Source organism: Lagenorhynchus albirostris, chromosome 1, assembly GCF_949774975.1.
Source record: "Lagenorhynchus albirostris chromosome 1, mLagAlb1.1, whole genome shotgun sequence".
NCBI lineage: Eukaryota > Metazoa > Chordata > Mammalia > Artiodactyla > Delphinidae > Lagenorhynchus > Lagenorhynchus albirostris.
The window spans coordinates 114,118,166-114,138,537 of record NC_083095.1 but is presented as its reverse complement, the minus strand read 5'-3'; the positions used below and the strand labels follow the sequence as shown (position 1 = coordinate 114,138,537).

The 20,372-nt window shown below is 43.4% G+C and overlaps 2 protein-coding genes across 4 annotated transcripts in view; both read left to right on the top strand.

Annotated features, from left to right (window-relative positions):
* Positions 1 to 2,245, top strand: part of PIGBOS1 (PIGB opposite strand 1) — a 29,800-nt gene extending 27,555 nt beyond the window's left edge. The window contains exons 2-3 of one of the 2 annotated variants that reach the window (XM_060150380.1): positions 19 to 257; positions 1,731 to 2,245. In XM_060150380.1, coding sequence (XP_060006363.1) covers positions 74 to 238 — 165 coding nt within the window. In that variant the 5' untranslated portion in view covers positions 19 to 73 and the 3' untranslated portion in view covers positions 239 to 257; positions 1,731 to 2,245. Of the gene's footprint in view, positions 1 to 18 lie in introns of both variants that reach the window. The other variant, XM_060150388.1, reaches the window with a different exon arrangement.
* Positions 2,246 to 11,747: 9,502 nt separating this feature from the next.
* Positions 11,748 to 20,372, top strand: part of RAB27A (RAB27A, member RAS oncogene family) — a 74,116-nt gene continuing 65,491 nt past the window's right edge. The window contains exon 1 of one of the 2 annotated variants that reach the window (XM_060150368.1): positions 11,748 to 11,853. The gene's annotated coding sequence lies outside the window, so the exon portion shown is untranslated. Of the gene's footprint in view, positions 11,854 to 12,101; positions 12,234 to 20,372 lie in introns of those variants that run through there. The other variant, XM_060150359.1, reaches the window with a different exon arrangement.

The following is a 20,372-nucleotide window of genomic DNA, read 5'->3' as shown; positions in this document are numbered from 1 at the left end:
CATTTTCTTTGTATACAGATCTGAAGAGATATCCTGGAAACCACCCTTGCACTGTGCGGTGTTTGTTGAAAACATGTTTGGAAGATTGACTTTTCCACAACTGCTTTTTGCTACCATCCTTGGAATTGCTGGAGGAATATATATTTATCAACCAGTATTTGAACAGTATTCCAGAGATCAGAAGGAATTAAAAGAAAAGTTGAAATTGGTACAAGACTCAGAAGAGAAGAAAAGTTAATACTACATGGAGTCGAACTGTAATTGCTTAAAGTTCCATTGAAATTATACATTGACTATAAATAATCTAGTAAAAAGTTATCAAATATATTTTAATTGTAAATAAATCATAGATAATGATTTTAAATTAGTTTTAAAACTAGCACTGTCAATTTTAATGTTTCCTGTATTCTTATTTGCCATTTTATGTCTTTTCACCAGGACAGATTAGTACTTTCCTTTTAAGCAAAAATGAATGTCTTAAGGAATATTTTATTTCCTAGTTGAAGCTTCTTTTTTCTGGGAATGTGGCCTATACATTGGCAGTCTAGACTGTATAAACTAGCTGGGAATGTTGTTTACAGTCGTGTTTGTAGATTCAATTAACCAAGTTAACTTCAGGCAGGATGCCCCTCAGTTAGCCTACAATTAGCCTGCTTTAATATACCTTAGAAGTCTTTTAATCCCAGCCCTTTCTCATCCCAGGCAGAATGGAGGAGTAAATTGAGAATTGGGGTGGCTCAGATCAAATGGAGGTTTTTGAGAAGGTAGGTGGTGTCACATAGGGTGGCAAACAAGCCACAGCTCTGTTTACTTAACCCACCAAGCAAATTTGCATTATAATGGTGGTCAGGGAGGAGTTAATTTATTATGAAGCTATTCACATAGTTAAAGGGTTTTTTGGAAATCGCTAAGAACTGATATTTAACAATGAAAGCTTAAATGTAATCACATATGTATAAAATGCTTTAAATCAACTCATTTCTTATTATTGATTTTTTTGAAAAGTAAATTCATTGTAACTTAATCTAAACTATGTTGAGACCAGCATAGGTAATTAAAAAAAAAAATGTGAATAAGAAATTACAGAGTAGTACATGTTCACCTCATTAAAAAAAACCCAAACAATACAGAATGAACAAAGTGAAAATTACGGTTTTTCAGTATACATTGATTTAATTAGCACCTTTAATAGTTTGAGCTTTTGAGACTGTTTTTCTTCTATGCACACTGAAAAATATATGTAAATTTATAACACATACCAAGTATCTACTGTGTGACAGGCTTGGCTTGTCTGTCGGTAGACTGGGGTTCTGTTCTGTGTGTCTTCTCATTGTGGGCCCCAGGCTCAAGGAGTAGCCCCTGTCTAGGATATGACAGAGTTTAGGATTAAGAGAGAGAGAGACTGAAAGGAAACATAATTGTAAATGTCTGCTCAGCTGTGGCAATGTCTCTTCAGAGTCTGCTGGTTTAGAACATGTCACAAGGTCCTGCCCAAAGGTGAGGCCAGGGAAAAAGACTCTTCCCACAGGATACACAGTCAAGTGTATTCCTGCCTGTGACCATAGGCAAGAATATATAATCCTGTTATCCAAGGAATGATAATCCTATTTAACATCATGCGAAATTGAACTGCTTTTGATCCTCCTTTTGAGAAGGATTGGTTTGTCAGTTCGGTAGTCACATAACAAGTGCCAGGGAATGAGTTGTTTTTTGTTTTTTGTTTTTTCCAGTAAAGGTACTGCGGCCATTCAAATCAAAGCCACAGTGAGATGCCGCTTCACATACACTAGGATGACTACAGTCAAAAAGGGCAAATAATGAGTGTTGACAAGGATGTGGAGAAGTTGAAACCCTCGTATATTGCTGGTGAGGATATAAAACAGTGCAGCTGCGGTGAAACAGTTTGGAAGTTCCTCAAAAAGATAAACATAGTGATACCATATATGAGGCAGCAATTCTGCTTTTAGACATATGTCCCAGAGTAGTGAAAATATATGTCTACACAAAAATTTGTAAATGAATGCTGATAGAATCATTATTATAATAGCCAAAAAGTGAAAATAACCCAAATGTCTCAACCAGTGAATGGATAAACATGTTGTGGTATATCCACACAACGGAATATTACTCAGCTATAACAAGGAATGAAATACTGATATGTGCTGCAACATGAATAAACTTTGAAACATGAAAGAAGCTGAGCACAAGAGGCCATATATTGTATGATTCTATATGATGTGTCCAGAATAGGCAAATGTGTAGAAACAAAGTGTATTAGTAGTTCCCAGGGACTAAGGGGAAGAAGAGATAGGGAGTGACTGCTAATGGATATAGGGTTACTTTTTAGGTTGATGAAAATATTTTGGAACTAGATAGTGGTGATCAATGACAGCTTTGTGAATATATTAAAAACCACTGGGCTTCCCTGGTGGCACAGTGGTTGAGAGTCCGCCTGCCGATGCAGGGGACACGGGTTCATGCCCCGGTTCGGGAAGATCCCACATGCCGCGGAGCGGCTGGGCCCGTGAGCCATGGCCGCTGAGCCTGCGCGTCTGGAGCCTGTGCTCCGCAACAGAAGAGGCCACAACAGTGAGAGGCCTGCATACCGCAAAAAACAAAAACAAAAACAAACAAAAACCACTGAATTGTACACTTTAAAGCTTTATTGTGTGGGATTATATCTCAACAAAACTGTCAGAGAAGAAAAAAACCCACTGCATCCAGAATAGCAGCTGCAGTTGAGGTAGTCCATTGTTTCCTGCCATAATCCATCTAGCATGTGTGTGTGGTGTAGAATATACATAACATAAAGTTTACTGCTTTTACCATTTTTAAGTGTACGTTTCAGTGGCATGAAATATATTGACATTGTTTTGTGACCACCATCACCATCCGTCCCGAGAACTTTTTCTGTTTAGTTTTTGCAGGGCGCAGAGAGGTGAATTGAATGGTGTTATAGAGAGAACCCCCCCCACATATACTTCATATCTTTGAAGGTGGCATTAACGTCTGCAATTTTTTGCCTGAATTGCTTCTAATTTACTATTGGAGCCAGGGAAAGCAGATTTAGGGGCTTTCAGTTGGTCCTTTCTACAATAATGATGTGGTATGGACTGAATGCTTTTCCCCATTCATATGTTGAAGCCCTGATCCCCAATGTGAGGGTATTTGGAGGTAGGGCCTTTGGGTGGTAATTAGGTCATGAGGGTGGAGCCCTTATCAATGGGATTAGTTCCCTTATAAGAAAAGATACAAGAGAGATGCTGTTTCTCTCTCTTGCCCATGTGAGGATACAGGAAGAAGGTGGCTGTCTGCAAATCAGGAAGAAGGCCTCATCATACACTGAATCTGCCAGCACCTTGATCTTGGACACCATAGCCTTCAGAACTGTAAGAAAAAAAAATACCTGTTTTTTTAAACCACTCATTTAATGGCGTTTTTTTTTAATAGCAGTCTGAGCAGACTAAGGCAGAGGCTCTTCCTTTAAGGTCAGTGTAAGGTTTCTGCCAGCTACTGAGTATTTGTATGTATCCTATGGAATGTATCCTATGGAATGACAGAGTGGGTCCTGTAAAACAAATTTGGGCCAAACCTGCACATATCTTATCACCCTCACAAGCCCCCACTCTAAACTGAGGGACTGTGGTAGCATTTAGAGCCTCCTTGTACCAGTTTCAACTCAGATCTTGCAGTCATCAAAGTCTGAATTCCTCTTTCCCCAATGCACATTTATCCTGGTTGAAGGCCTTGGTCTCTTGGTAGGAGCAGAGGAAAGTTTACGATATAATTCTTGTGGCATTGGTATAATTCTTGTGGTATTCACCTTCCTCAGGTGAATACAGCTTCTTCAGTCATTGGCTCTAACTCTGTGAAATGACTTAAATCAGGAAACTGGTGAAAGACCATGATTGCCATTGTGGAGACTGACAGCCTTCTGCTCACTAGTTCTTGATTTTCTTTAAAAAATATTTGAGTCAAGAAACACCCCTTCTCTCCTGAAAACAAAAACACCCCATCTATCTTTTCCTTCAGAACACCATGACCTGTAAGCCACCATCACAGATCTCTGTGGGTCAAGACACCCTGGTTGCACCCCAGCCTGGCTTCCCATTATAGTACTTATGGCCTGCCATCTGTTCTTTTCCATTTGGACATTCTTTTGTTTCTAATTGATACTCAGGAGTCCTGTTGCAGCAGCATCTTCTGTCAGTCTCAGCTCATAAAGGACATCCACCATTGTGCTTTTCAGAGATGTCAGTGGCCTCCTCACCAGTGCCTCAGTGAAAGGTGTATCATCAGGGCCTTTCCAGGTAACATAATCAGGTGGTGGTTCTGCAGTCTCATCACAAATCCATTCTAACTCCAAGATCAGGAGGGCAAGATAGGGAGAATAAGAGAATTAAAGGGGGGAAAGCCTAAACAATGGTAGATTTTCAAGGGGGCCACTAAACTTGATCCTATGGGATTTCCTGAAGAGAATTCTAAAAGCTTTTTAGATATTATTTTGAAATAATTTCAGACTTAAATAAAAAGTGCAAAAATAGTACAAAGAATTTTCATATACCTGTTATCCAGATTCCACACATGTTAACGTTTAACCGCAGTTGCTTTAATCTCTATATATGTGTGTGTATGTCGATGCACACACACACATTGTTTTTCTAAACCCTTTGAGAACAATAAGTTGCCCATGTGATTCCCTTTTACCCCTAAGTATTTCAGTGTGCAATTCCTAAAAACAAGGATATTCTCATTTATAAATATAGTATAATAAAATCAGGAAGTTAAGGTTGATAAGATATTATTATCTCATCTCAGATTTTATCCAAATTCTACCAAGTCCCATTAATGTCCTTTAGAGCAAGACAAAATTTTTTTTCTGGTCTGGGAACTAATTCACGATTACATATGAGTTTAGTTGTCATGATTCTTTGGTTTCATTTATTCTCATTCCTTAGTCACTGCCTTTCACGATCTTGAAATTTTTAAAGAATACTGGTCTGTTTTGTAAAATTTCCCTTAATTTGGGTTTGTTTAATGCTTCCTCATGATTAGACAGATTCAGGTTATACCTTTTTGGTAGGAATACTGCAGAAATGATCTGTCAGTATGATTCACGGATTCCTATTTTGTTCAGTGAGTTACAGTCTATTACTGTCACCAGTGCTAGCCACATGATTTGTGGGGCTTAGTGCAGAATGAAGATGCACAGCCCTGGGTGAGGATGAGAAAGTCAATCTCCTCTTCTCATGGACCCACCACTCCAACCCATGGTGAATGTGCACCCCCCAGGGATTGTAGCCTCCATGCTGGGGTGCTCTTGATTCCTGGGTGGTGGTGGCAGGAGCCCCCTGCTGAGTGGCACATAGAATGTACTGTGGTGCTACCAGGTAGTGATACCTGCCTTCTTGCCCGCCCCATGGTGCCATGGGGCATGGGCTCAACCCTGATCCCTTCTGCTCTCACATCCACGCTCCTGGCCAGGTGGAAGGTGATGGCGGAATGTGAGCCTCCCCCAGCCAAGGTGACTTAGTCACTGCCCTGGAGTAAGGTAGTGAATGCAAGGCTGGGTAGGGCCCAGGGGACCAGGGGGTGAGGAGTGGGCAGTGGCAGGAGTCAGAGCCATGTGTCTGCAGAGGCTTCAAGCCTCCAGCATCCTCCATTGTGCCATCAGATTTCACTTATAAAACACGAATTCAAAGGTAAAATTATTAAGAATTTTAAGACAGTGACTGCAGAGCATTAAAATTCTGAGTGCAGGGCCCTGTGTCAAGTTCTAGTTCCATGCCCATGAAGACAACCCTGACAATCACTACACGTTCAAATTGTCCCAGATTTGGCTGGTTGGAGTCCTTTCAAGCTGGCTCCTGTATTCTTTTTTAATGTTTATTTCAAATATAAAATGTAATGTTTAAGCATTTTCTGAAAATAATTTTGTAGTTTAACAAGTGTAAGATAAGACTTCTTAAAAAAGTTTACAACTAGGTATAAAATAAGAATATACTTTGACATTCACAGTGGACATTTTTGAAAGGTAAGTTTTGTTAATGTAGCTTATAAACAAAAATATATTGACAGTCCTAGTTAAAATAAGCAAGCTCTTAGCTGAGGAATAATCCTCCCCCAGATGGGTCTGTGTCCTTTTGATATGTCCTTGTCATTCTCTGAGCACTTCTTTACTTTCTGGCTCATCCTTTTCTTAGACGAAGCTTTGACTCTAGGAGTTTGGTTCTTTTTTAAAAATTGAAAGAAAATTCACATAACACATTTTAGAGCATACAATTCTGTGGCATTTAGTACATTCACAATGTTGTGAAACTATCACTTCTGTCGAGTTCCAGGACATTTTCATCACCCCAAAAGGATGATGTACAGTAAACAGTCATTCTCTATTCCTCTTCCCTGCAGCCCTGGCAACCAGTCTGCTTTCTGTCTCTATGGATTTACCTTTTCTGGATGTTTCATTTAAATAGAATCATACAGTATGTGACCTTCTGTGACTGGCTTCTTTTACTTTGTATACTTTCAAGTTTCATTCATGTTGTAACATGTATTAGTGCCTCACTCCTTTTTGTGGCCAAGTAATATTCCATTGTATGGATATACCACAATTTCTTTATCCATTCATCCATTGATGGATGTTTAGATTGTTTCTACCTTTTGGAACCTTTTGGAGTAGTGCTGCTATGAACATTTGTGTACAAGTATTTGTTTGAATACCTGTTTTCAATAATTTTGGCCTATTTCTAGGAATAAACTTGTTGGGACATATGACGATTCTCTGTTTAACTTTTTGAAGAACTGCCAAACTGTTTCCCAAAGTGACTACATCATTTTACATTCCCTCCAGCAATGTATAAAGGTTCCAGTTTCTCTGTATCTTACTAACACTTGTTATTTGTCTTTTCTTTTTTCTTTTAAAGTTATGAAGTGGTATCTCATTATGGTTTTGATTTGTGTTTCCCTAATGACTAATGCCATTGAACATATTTTCATGTGGTTGTTGGCCACTTTTGTATCCTCTTTGGAGAGATGTCTGTTTTAGTCCTTTGCCTGCTTTTTAATTGGATTGTCTTTTTGTGCTTGAGTTGTAAGAGCTCTTTATATATTCTGATACTATATTCTTATCAGATATATGGTTTGCAAATATTTTCTCCCATTCTGTGGATTGTGTTTTCACTCTCTTGAGAGTATCCTTTGATGTGAACAAATTTTAAATTTTGATTGTCTAATACAGTTTTCTTTTGTTGCTTCTGCTTATGCTATCACATGTAAGAAACCATTGCCAGATCCAAGGTCATGAAAATTTCTGCCTATGTTTTCTTCTATGAGTTTTATTTATAGTTTTAGTTCTTATGATTTAGGTCTGATCTATTTTGAGTTAATTTTTATATATGGTGTAAGGAAAGGGTCCAACTTCACTCTTTTACATGTGAATGTCTATTCTCCCAGCACCATTTGTTGAAGAGACTGTTCTTTCCCCATCAAATGGTCTTGGTACTCTTTTTGAAAATCAATTGGCTATAGATTTATGGGCTTATTTCTGGACCCTCAAGTCCATTCCACTCATCTATATCTCTGTCTTTGTGCTAATACCACACTGTTTTGATTACTGCAGTTTTGTATTAAGTTTTGAAATCAGGAAGTGTGAATTAACTTTATGCTTTTTTTTTTTTTGCGGTACGCGGGCCTCTCACTGTTGTGGCCTCTCCCGCCATGGAGCACAGGCTCCAGACGCACAGGCCCAGCGGCCATGGCTCATGGGCCCAGCCGCTCTGCGGCATGTGGGATCCCCCCGGACCAGGGCACGAACCCGCGTCCCGTGCATCGGCAGGCGGACTCTCAACCACTGCACCACAAAGGAAGCCCTATCTTTATTCTTTTTCAGGATTTTTTTGGGGGCTATTTGGAGTCCTTTGCAATTTCATGTGAATTTTAGCATCAGCTTTTCCTTTTCTGCAAAAATAGTGTTGAATTCGATAGGGATTGCATTGAATCTACGGATTGCTTTGGGGAGCATTGCCATCTTTACAGTATTATGTCTTCCAATCCAAAAACATGGTATATCTTTTCATTTATTTAAGTCCTCTTTAATTTCTTGCAGTAGTGTTCTGTAGTTTTTAGTGTATAAATCCTGCATCTCCTAAGTATTTTATTCTTTTTGTTGCTATTATAAATGGGATTTTTTTAAAAAAAGTTCCTTTTTTGATTGTTCATTCCCAGTGTATAGAAATACAACTGATTTTTGTGTATTGATCTTGCACCCTGCATCTTTGCATATTTCATTTATTAGCGCTAATAGTTTTTTAGTAGATTCTTTAGGATTTTATATATAAAAGATCATGTCTTTGGTTCCTTTTATTGGAAAAGGGTATTTAGAAATCAAGATCTGAGTGCTAAGTGTGTTCATAGCTACTATGATATACTTGCTTCTAGGACCTCTTAGCAGATGGAGCTGGAAAATATATACTTAATGCATATCTATACATAACTCTATTTCTCCATATTAAAAATCATGAGTTTGTACTGATACCTCCCATTTCAATCCTATTAATGTAACTGGAGCTGGGACTCTGCATGTTTCAAGCAGCAGCCTGCAGTGTCAGAGAAGCTCCAGAGCTGGAAGCAAGAGGTGTACTGTGACCAGTTCTGTGGCTGGAGTAAGAAGTGTTGTGGGGAGGATTTTGAACTGGTGCACAAGATGGGTTTAATATACTTAGTTTCTGTAATAACTTTCTCTCTTTGTTTTCCTCTGGACACACTTTTCTCAAATTCCTTTTTGGATTTCCTCTGCCAATGCGTTAAATACTGAGTGATCCTCTGGGTTCTGCACCAAGCCCCCTCTTTGCCCTCTCAGCACATTTTCTAGACTAGCTCATTGCCTCTCATGTCTTTGAGTCCCCTTGGTAATAGCTCCAGTTCACGTCTTCTGTGCTTCAGACCAACTTATTCAACTACATACTAAACAGTTTCACTTGGATGTTCTGCTGGTGCTGGTATGTCAGAGTTGAAATGTCCTAAACTTGTTTATTATTGCCTATTTCACTCTCCTTCCCTGTTGCTTTCTTCCTTTCGCTCAAGGGTTCCTAGTTGCCCAAACCAGAAATCTGGGCGTCTCCATGGATTCCTCCCTCTTCTTCACCCCCTACAACAAAGTCTTCCTCTTTTTTTAAAATTAATTAATTTTTATTTTTGGCTGTGCTGGGTCTTCGTTGCTGCACATGGGCTTTCTCTAGTTGCGGCGAGCGGGGGGCTACTATTCATTGCGGTGCATGGGCTTCTCACTGCGGTGGCTTCTCTTGCAGCAGAGCACAGGGTCTAGGCGCGTGGGCTTCAGTAGTTGTGGCGCATGGACTTAGTTGCTCTGCGGCATGTGGGATCTTCCTGGACCAGAGATTGAACCCGTGTCCCCTGCGTTGGCAGGTGGATTCTTAACCACTGCGCCACCAGGAAAGTCCCTAACAAAGTCTTCTTGATTCACTCTCTTAAGTATCTCAAATCTGTCCATTCATCTTCATCCTCAGAGCCACTGCCTTAAACCAGATATCCCTCACTTGGACTTCAGCATGCTAATTGGCCTTCCCAGCCCATTCTTCACCTTATAGCCATTAAGAAAATGGGTTCAGGGCTCCCTGGTGGCACAGTGGTTGAGAGTCCACCTGCCGATGCAGGGGACACGGGTTCGTGCCCCGGTTTGGGAAGATCCCACATGCCGCAGAGTGGCTGGGGCCGTGAGCCATGGCCACTGAACCTGCACGTCCAGAGCCTGTGCTCCACAATGGGAGAGGCCACAACAGTGAGAGGCCCACATACCGCAAAAAAAAAAAAAAAAAAGAAAAAAAAAAAAAGAAAGAAAATGGGTTCTAAGTTCTGGTCCTGGCTTTGCCACTTCTTAGGTATATGAACTTAGGTTGCTTAATCCCTTTAAGGCTCAGTTTCCTCATCTGTAATATGGGGACAAGAATAGTGCTTATTTTATAGGGCAATAGTGAGTCGTAAATGAGGTGATATATGCAAAGTTCTTAGCATATTGGCTGATTCAGAGTAAATGGTCAATAAATGTTAGCTAATATAAGCATTCCAGGGTTCTTCATATTCCAGCCTCTGCTCATTTCTGCAGTTTCTTTGATTGCTTCCTTCCACTCAGTTTTTCAGCTTTTCCGAACTTCTTTCAGTTGCTCCAATATCTCATTCTCTCTTTTTGCCTCCAGACCATTCCTCTGCTCTCTTTCCTAAAATTCTCTCCTCTGTCACTTTCCCCTCTTATTCATCATTCTGAATCTATACATCACTATCTCTGGGAAGTCTTGACTTGGTGTCACTTATCTGTGTTCCATTTACACTCTTTAACTTCCCTTATCAAGGATCGTATCTCACTGCACTGGAGTTAACTTGGTTTCTCTGAGGGCAGGATCCCTGAGGGCAGGGACCAATTTACCTCGTTCACTATTGCCTCTCCAGTACCTAACACAGTGCTTGACTCACTGAATGAAATGAATGAATGGGTGACGACGAATGGGCCACAGTATCGCTATTTTCTGATCTCCTGCCTGGTAAACTCCTGGTGACAGCCCTGCCTGGCTGCAGGAGTGGGGAGGGCTGAAGGGGGAGCTCTCCTTATATGAGCCATTAGCGGTTGCTGCATTGTTGGCCCCCCAGATCTTAGCTGATCAGTGACTCCTAAGACTTCCTCTACACATGAATATCGGGCTACTTTTCCTGTGCTAACCTCCATCAACAACAGTTTGATGGCCTTTCTCTTCCCTGGAAAACATCCCTTGAAAGCATCCCCCTATGGTGAAATCTGTTATCCCTAACTTTGAGATCACTGTGTTGTATTTAGAACTATTAAATTGAATGTATATTCAATATTTGGCAATTTCATATGGTTCATCCTATATGTGAATCTGAGAAGCTAATTGTACTGTAGTGCAAACTGTGAGTAGTTATAGACTGAAAGAATGATGGAGTTGGGCAGGTCGCCCTGAGACAGCTGGAATTTGTGGTGCAAGAAGAATCAGTGAGATAGAAGAGATAGTAAGAGACAGTAGACTAGGGCTTCCAGTCATTTTCTTTTGCTTAGAAGTAGAATTATTTGGTTCAGAAGTGCTTTGCCGGAAAGCCAACAGGGCAGGCCCCAAAGCCACTGTTCAGACCCCCAGGGCACTGGAGGAGAATTAGGCTGCCTCTCGGTGGGAACCTGGTGGCCCCAACCTGCCTCACAGCCACAGGTCCAAGCGGCCCACACAAAACCGTCGGCACTGAGAGAAGGAAGCCGCTGAGGGGCAGCAAAGGCTCGCAGATTTCTCCGTACAGGGGCTATTCTTTCAAGTACTGTACTTTGCTTTTTTTTTTTTTTAACCAATTGCTCTAATACTTGGAAATTTAACTGAGAGCGATTTTATAATCTGAACTAGACTGTACGAGTAGAGACCCCGTTTGTCATTTCCTTCCAGAAATATATTTTTTTCCTGCCAGAATTCTACTCTCCCCACGCCCCCCCTTCCCTCGGTCATTTTCAAGAATCCCAGAGCTTTTTCTCACTCCAGGAAGGCCATGTCCAGGCCCCCTGAGTGAGGAGCTGGCGGGGCGGGATGGACAGTGGCAGAGCCGGATGCCCAGCGCGGATCCGGTCCCTGGGGAGGCGGACCAAGGGGGCACTGTGAGCTGGAGCGCCCCCGGGCCTCAAGAACCGCGGGCAGGGCTGACTTTGCAGCCGCTCAGCACCTCTGGCTACAAGGTGGACACACCGACCTGATGCCCTGGAAAACACCTTTAGAAAATGGCTTTTAGGGAAGCAGATTTGGCGAGAGGCACCAAACTACCTTGCAGTGCCCGATCCCGTGGCAGTTTGTAAGTGTCACCACTGTGTCTCAGAACGAAAACAACCCCCTAAGGTTTCGCGCCTTCCGGGAAGCGGCAGTGGAGACCCAACTTGGATTAAAAAGAGGCGAATGGGGCCTTTGCGTGGCAGGTGCGGCGGGGCTGGGGGCGGCGCGCGGGGAGGGCGCCCGCAAAGCGCTCTCGCAGAGTTGGGCGGGGGTGCTCGCCGAGGTGACAGGAGGAAGCGGGAGGTGGAGGGTGGAGAGGAGGTCCCGCCCCCACCTCGCTCTCCTTTACGGGAAGTGATGTGGGGCCCGACGGAAAATACCCGCCGAGGACCCAAAAAAGGCCGTCAGCGGGTGGACGCGGCGCGCGCAGAAGGAGCGGCGTGGGGACCGCGGGCGAAACAGGTGAGGCGGCTGGCGCGGGCGGGGGAGGCGCGCTTAGGCCCGGGGCTCCTGGAGGCTCCAGTCACCCCGCGGGGCTGAGCGACGGAGCGGGCGAGCGCAGGGTCTGGCCCTGGGGCGGGGGTGGAGCTGCAGCTCCTTCTCTCCCCGCCTGTCGGAGGCTGAGCCCACCAGAAAAGCTGCTTTGCTTCTCCCAGGCCCTCAGCACAGACCCCACGATGACAGTGACGGGGGTGAGGGTCAGCTTGGGCGAGGTGCTGATTAGGTGGAGTCCCAGGTTGGGACGGGGCTGAGGTCACCTCCGGGCGGCATCCAGGTGCGAGGCTCCCCATCTCGGGGTGGGAGGAAGGAAATTTCTCTGGCAGGAGAGGAGGAAGGTCCCAGACCTCCTGCACGCCCCCCCCCTCCGCCCCCCATCCCCCCGCCGTTCTTTCCTCCCTCCCTTTGTTGTCGGTTGAATGATTTAACATCTTGACACCTTTGCTGGTGAGGGTCTGGACGGGCAAACTGCACGGGTGGGAGAGGGTTCTCTCTTTCCCTGCCAATCAGACAGAAAACCCTACCAGGCAGCCAGGCTCTCGGGTCTTGACTGGTGGTAGGGCTGGTGTGATGACTCGTTTGGTAACTATTGCCAAAGCTTTTGTCTCTGTCCCAGTAGATCACCGAGTAAGCAAAGTCAGGCCTGAAGTGAAGGAAAGCTTGTGAGCCCTTGACTTCACCTTCCCAGCATTTCGGCTCCTGCGGGCCACATGACTTCCTAATCTCCTGCCAGGGGGTCCTCTTTCTTACTTCTGTGGGCTAACAGCTATTTTTTCCTACTGGATGGAATTATCACTTTTGGGTCAGCTCATCATTCAGATGTTGAGAAGGGGAGGAGTGTTATGCTGTATAAATTTTCTATAATTATTGGTGATATAACTTGTTGGTGCTTCACTGTTCTTGTTCCATTTATTTATTTATCTTAACCTTCTTAGAAACTTGCTTTAGGGGGAAAACACAGTCTGGAAAACAGAATTTCTGCAGATGGTTACAAATGAAGAAAGGTTAATGTAGTGCTGGAAAGACTTGACTGACCATCATTCTTTTCTATATTTTATGTTAGTTTTCATTCCAACTTTCTTCCTTTCCTTTATTCTTTCTTCCTTACTCCCTCACTTCCTTAATTTCCATGGCCTGCCTTGATTTTTAACTTTGATGAAGTACAATTAATTTATTTTTTCTTCTGTTGCTCTGCTTTTGGTGTCAAATCTAAAAAAGCATTGCTAAATCCAAAGCCATGAAGATTTATGCCTATGTTTTCTTCTAAGAGCTGTATAGTTCTAGCTCTTACATTTCCATCTTTGACTCACTTTAAGTTAATTTTTGTATATGGTGTGTGGTAGGGGGTCTAACTTAATTTTTTTGCATATGGACATCCAGTTCTCCCAGCACCATTGGTTGAAAAGATTATTTTTTCCCCTCTCAATGCTGTTGGTGCCTGTGTTGAAAATAAATTGACTAATAAAATAAATAAGTTCTACTCCACTGATCTGTATGTCTATCCTTATGCTAGTATCATACTCGTCTCTTTATTAGCTGTGTACATGGTGAGTTTTGAGATCGGGAAGTGTGAGTCCTCCCACTTTGCTTTTCTTTTTTGAGACTGTTCTGGCTATTCTGGGTTCCCTGAATTTCCATATGAAATTTAAGATCAGCTTCTCAATTTCTGTTGCCTTGGTTTTAAAAGAGATCTAAGGGTCTTGAAGTGGGCAACAGTCTCTAGGAACCAGACTCTTGATTTTCCTCTTCCAAACCCACTTTCGCTTAGTCTCACCTGTCTCCGTTAATGGCAACTTCACTCTTCCAGGTGCTCAGGCTAAACACCCCAGGGTCACCCCTGATTCTTTTCTTTCTCTCACACTCCACATCTAGTCCCTCAGCAGATCTCATTGGTTCTATTTTGAGTCTATACCTAGGATAGGAAATTTCCACAGTTTCCCCTGCTTCCGCCAAGTTCCTTTCACTTCTGTCGCCTGGATTACTCAAAAGCCTCCTACAGGGCCACTCTGCTTCCACCCTCACCACTCTACAGTCTGTTCTCAACGCAGCAGCCAGAGTCAATTATGTCTCTCACTCCGGTGCTCAAAGCTCTCCAGTGGCTTTTTATCTCAGAAGGAAACCAAAGTCCTTACTGTGGCCTGCAGTCCCCTTACATGGTGTGGGGGGCTTCATCTTCTATCACTCCCCTCTTTTCACACTCTGCTTCAGCCACGCCTCAGGACCTTTGTATTTGCTGTTTCCTCTGCCTGGAATGTTCTTCCTTCAGATGTCTGCACAGCTTACTCACTCATTTCTTTCAAGTCAAAAGTCATTTCTTTAGAGATGCCTTCTTGTACCATCCCATCTAAAATAGCATCCCTCACCCCCCACCCCCGCCCTGTCCCATCATTTTCTTCCCCTTTCCCTTGCCTTATTTTTCTTTAGAGTATTTATAGCACTTACTGTCATCACACACACACACACACACACACACACACACACATATGTTGTACACAACATCTATCTCCCATTGGTGGAATACAAGCTCCATGAAGGTCAGGAATTTGTCTTGTTCACTCTGGTGGGCAAAGCACCTAGAATGGTTTCTGGCACATATTAAGCCCTAAAAAATCATGTTGAGTGAATGAAAAGGGAATGAGAGGCTGAGAAATGGGGATCACTCTGCTATTTCTTTCTCACTCTTCTTCCCACTTTATCTGAGAAGCAATGTCCATAGCTATACCACAACTCCTAAACCTCTCCTCTTCTATTCTCCTATTTTCCTCAAGATAATGGCCTTACCCTCCTTGGAAAGGGAAAGGTCAAACAAGCAGAAAGGTGAGGACTTTGGGTCCTTCCCACCGTGGCAGTGGGGAGCCCTCTTCTCTGGGTGGGGGCATTCAGCATCTGTCTCCAGTGATTCGGTCTCTTGTGCTGATCTAGGGAGAGAGTGAAATCCCTTGGAAATTTGAGAAAATGGAATTTCATTTCCTAATGAATATTTTGCAGTACAGTGAATTTAATCTTTTTCTGACTTCTAACTGAAATTGCCAGTTCTGAGACTCATTTTGGCCTTTAATGACGTGACGACTTTAGACTGTCAGCTGATTATGTGTACGTGGCCTTAGACAAAAAAAGAAGTGTTCAATAAACTCTTGCTGAATGTACCCATAAGTTAATGAATAAACTTGGATTTGTTTTCCTCATTAGAAACCTCTAGTCCATATATTTAATTTTTCTTAGTGTATAGATATAAGTATCTGGTCTCAGTCCACCTCATCCTGCTGCTCCTGATAGAGCAATATTGGCAACAGTTGAGAGGGGTTTCCTGCGGACCTCTCTCAGTGAGAATTGAGTTAACTGGCCCAGACAGCACAGTAATCAATCTTCTGTGTTATTTTGAAAACTGAACTAGCCTTCCATCGTTATTTAGACTTATCTTGGAATGTGCCCTGTTTATATCTTCACTACAAACTATGAAAAAGGATTATTTTTACGTACATGGAATATATATATATATTTCTCTCTAATAAATTATGATAAGCTTGATACCACCTGTAAAACCAAACAGGGCTCACATATTTAAAGTGTGAGTCCGTAATTAACTGGATGGGTGGGAGAATCCCTCTCACGATGTATATGTATATCAAATCACCATGATATACACTTTAAACATCTTACAATTTTATATGTCAATTATGCCTCAATAAAGCTGGCTCACAATAAAAAAAAAAAAAATGTGATGCCCTAGGCAGCAAGATTGTCTTGCCATTGTTAGAACAAGATTGCCTTCTGAAGAGAGGAATTTTTCCCTTTCACTGCCTTCGCTTTTTATACTGTGTGCAGGTTTTGCTTGGATCATATTTATTCCTCTGCCTCTTGGTCAGGAAGTTCCAGTTTATGGTCTGGTTTCCCTTAAGCTGATTATCTTGGGAGCAGACATGAGCACTGAGTTGGAGGAAGAGATAAAGGGCTTGTAATTAACTTTATGTCCAGAGGGTGAGAGGTGTGGAGCTGTGAGCATCCAGCTGGTTTTGGCCTCCTGTCTGGTTGTGCAGTACACCACATTGTTTTTCTTGTATGATTGAGGTCTACTAACACTCATATTTCACTCACTGTTAAAGAAAACTTGATGCCTCACTTACTCAAAAGAAATGTTGAAAGTTATTCTTCCTTGCCTGTTTTTGTTTTGTTTTTTGCCTCTGTGTATGTTACCCATGAGAAGGCCTCCCATTTGGTGCCTCAGCCACACTTGGCACCACCCACAAATGTGAAATCAGACTTTTGCGTTTTGAAATTGAACTTTTAACGTGGGGTCAGAGGTAGGGTGCCAGATTTAGCAAATTGGAAAAAAAAAAAGAAATTTGCATTTTGGAAGACCAACAACTAATATTTTACTATAAGTATGTCCCATGCAATATTTGGGATGTACTTATGCTAAAAAAATTAGTTGTTTATTTATTTATTTATTTATTTATTTTTGGCTGAGTTGGGTCTTCGTTTCTGTGCATGGGCTTTCTCTAGTTGCGGCGAGCGGGGGCCACTCTTCATCGCGGTGCGTGGGCCTCTCACTATCACGGCCTCTTGTTGCGGAGCACAGGCTCCAGACGCGCAGGCTCAGTAGTTGTGGCTCACGGGCTCAGTTGCTCCATGGCATGTGGGATCTTCCCAGACCAGGGCTCGAACCCATGTCCCCTGCATTGGCAGGCCGATTCTCAACCACTGCGCCACCAGGGAAGCCCTAGTTGTTTTTATGAAAGGCAAAATCAACTGGTGTCTTGAATCTAATCTGGTAACCCTGGTTTGGTAAACCTAGGTTTATGCCCAGGGAATGCATTGATCATGATAATGTCCAAAGAACGTCTGAGCTATGGCTCACTTTGGTGATTGCACATGTGTCCCTCTTAAGGAAGGAGGGGCCTTGTAAACTCAAGGAGTATTAGAACTAGAAGGAAGTAGAAGATTATCTTACTCTAGTGTTTGGTAGTTAAGGAAATTTTTATCCAGAGATGTTAAGTCGTTTTCTAAGGTCACACAGTTAGTAGCAGAGCCAGAACCGGAACTCTGGGCCCAGTGGTTGGTCTGCTACATAATGTCTTCCCTTAAGAGATCATGTGTAAGTTGCTTATGTTTTCGTGCTGACCTTTAATCACTTCTTTTGCCACCCTCCCATGATCGCTCCATTCTCCTGCTGTCCTTCCAGTCCCTAGATCCGTTATGTGGCAGGCAAAGCCATCCTCATGGATACCCTTGTCTTTTCTCTGAGAACCATAGGACTGTTTAGAGCCACCATAGGTTGTATTTCTGTGGTGATGCCAGAAAGCCAGAAAGCCTGTCTTTCCATGTGTTTTTATTCCTTTTAAGGTCTGGCTAATATTTTTGTTACCTTTGAGTGTTCATTGTAAGATGCTTTGATTTAGGAGGACTTGCTGAGAACAATTCCACAGCCACCAAGTACTGTCTCACTGTAAGTCACTTGCTTTGTGTGGCCTATTCCTTTGATACTCCGTATCCTTTTGTATTTTGGTAGAATAAATATGGAAGCTACATGGTAAGGACCAATGCAGTAGATAGGTATATGTGACTTCCTGTTTAGAGATGTGTCCTTTTAAAACACTGGGTTATTTTCTTACTGTTTAAAAGTTATTTGTACTTATTTGAGAAAGCAGTCTTGAAAACGAATATGCTTCCTCTGACTCTCACGAGAATACCATGTTTCAGAGCCACTAATCCTGTTTTTTCATAGCTTTGTTGATTAATTCATATAAAGTCTTACCAGCTGCCAGGTCAAAGCATAACAATAAAATCGGTTGCCAAGAGACTGAAAAATCTGTTCGTTCTTAACTAACTGCTGCTCATCTATCTTGCTCTGATCCCACCTCATGGGCAGCTGGTCAAGTCTTATCTGAGTATGGCTGGTTACTTATCTCCTGTATATGTGTATCATTGGCAACAAAGACAGGGTCTCAGTCAGCTAATAAAACTTATGGTAAGGTATTGTTTAAATTCTTGCTGTACTAGCCCTAATACGGGAAGGAAGGAATGAGACATACACCTGAGAATTTTAAAATATAATCCATGGTTGTGGTCGGGATTTCTTTGTTTCCTGCAGTGTGTGAATCATTTTCGTAATGAATCTCACCACTGCAAGGGAGCAACCCCAGGCATGAGTAAAAAGGTCTAGCAGCCCTTGAAAAGATAAGGTATCGTCCTTCTAGTCAGATACTGGAGACCAAATGTGGCCAAACAAGCTGCTGGCTGTTCCAGGCTGGGCTTCCTTCATCAGAGACAAGGTCAGTTCTCCATTGCCCCCACTCTGCTTAGGCACAGAGGGCCGTGAAGTGGGTTGTGGTACTTCTTCAGGGAGTGACTCATCCCTGTGTTCCACAGCTCCTGCTGGAATGTGGAGGAACCAACACAGGCAGGAATTAGTGGATTGGTTTTTAGCTTCTAACACTGCCAATAATTAACTAAGTGATATTACACCAGCGTTCTCAATTGGGCTGGTTCCGACTCGCTCCTCCCGCAGAGGGCACTGGGCAATGTCTAGAGACACGTCTGGTTGTCACACCTGGGGAGCTATTGCTGGCATTTAGAGACCAGGGGCGCCTCTAAACATCCCACAATGCACAGGACAGCCCCTCATGGCAAAGGGTCAGTCCTGCCCACCATGTCAGTAGGGCCAAGGCTGAGAAACCCTGCGTTAGACACATCGTTGAACCTCTCTGGTATGCGGTTTCCTGAGTTCCACATTCTCTCCATCATGTAAAGTTAACTAAGCCTAACTCCACCACTCTTGCCTTTCTAACCTCTCCCTCACCCCAATTCTAAGTCATTAAATGTGAAGTAGGACCCAGGCATCTATATGTGTACATAGTTTTTAATCCCCACCAGGGATGCTGGTGGGCAGTTGGGACTGAGAACCCTGCCCTCAGGGATCATGGAGTGAGGTCCTCACCAAGGTGCCAGGTGGACCATTTGAGGGGAGTGGATGGTGTGGGGAGAGCCTGCCAGTAGGAAGTGAGAGCCGGGTGGCAGGGCCTGGCTGCCGTGTGACTCAGTGCAGGTGGAAGGCTGCCAGAAGGGCCGCAGGGAGTGCTGTGACTGAAGGCTTGGTTCCTGAATTCCTCAGAGATGGGGCCCTCAGCCCCTCGGCCTGACGAGCTCTCAGCTTCCTGGGAGTGTCTGCTCCACCGATTCCCAGCTGGCCACCGTACCCTTGTGCCAGAGGTGCCACAGACCTCAGAGTTTCCCAAGGAAATAGTAGGACTGGCCAGTTTCTTCATTAACACCCCATTTCCTGCTTAGCTAGAGCCTCTCTGAGAGATTAAAAGTCAACAGCAAAAACCCCAACCCTGAGTCAGCAGCCCATTTTGCCACCCAGATAAGGTGGCAACAACCTCACTTGTTACACTTATGGCATCGTGTAATTTAAGGGCTGGTAGGCACCTTAGAGACAAGGGGGCCCAGCCTCCCCTCCACCTCAGAGGTTCAGAACGGTCCCCAAGGTCACATGACAAAGAGACGGTTCTAGAAGACAGGTCTGCTGGTTCTTTCTATGCCCCTGTGCAAATGTTTCTTAATTGTAACCAGCAGTGTCTCTTCCTTGAACTCTTCTGAAGTATCACAGGAATTGAAGCAAGTATATTAATGATTTCCCCCTGTGTTAAAGCAGTCCAGAAATGTCTGTCTGCTATGGCTGTGTACCAGCTGCCAGTTAAAGGCCACCATCATTTTTTTGCCTGTACTATTGCTTTTCTTCTTCTTCTTCTTCTTTTTTTTTTTTTGGCCACACCACGCAGCATGTAGGATCTTAGTTCCCCGGCCCGGGGTCAAACCTGCACCCCCTGCTGTGGAAGCGTGGAGTCTTAACCACTGGACCACCAGGGAAGTCCCTGCTGCTTTTCTGGTCCCGTCTGTGCCACCCACAACCCATTCCTCACACAAAGCCAGTGATCTTTAAAAAATGTAAATCAGATCATATCCTTCTTCTGTTTAAAATTCCTCAGTCGGGGCTTCCCTGGTGGCGCAGTGGTTGAGAGTCCGCCTGCCGATGCAGGGGACACGGGTTCGTGCCCCGGTCCGGGAAGATCCCACGTGCCGCGGAGCCTGTGAGCCATGGCC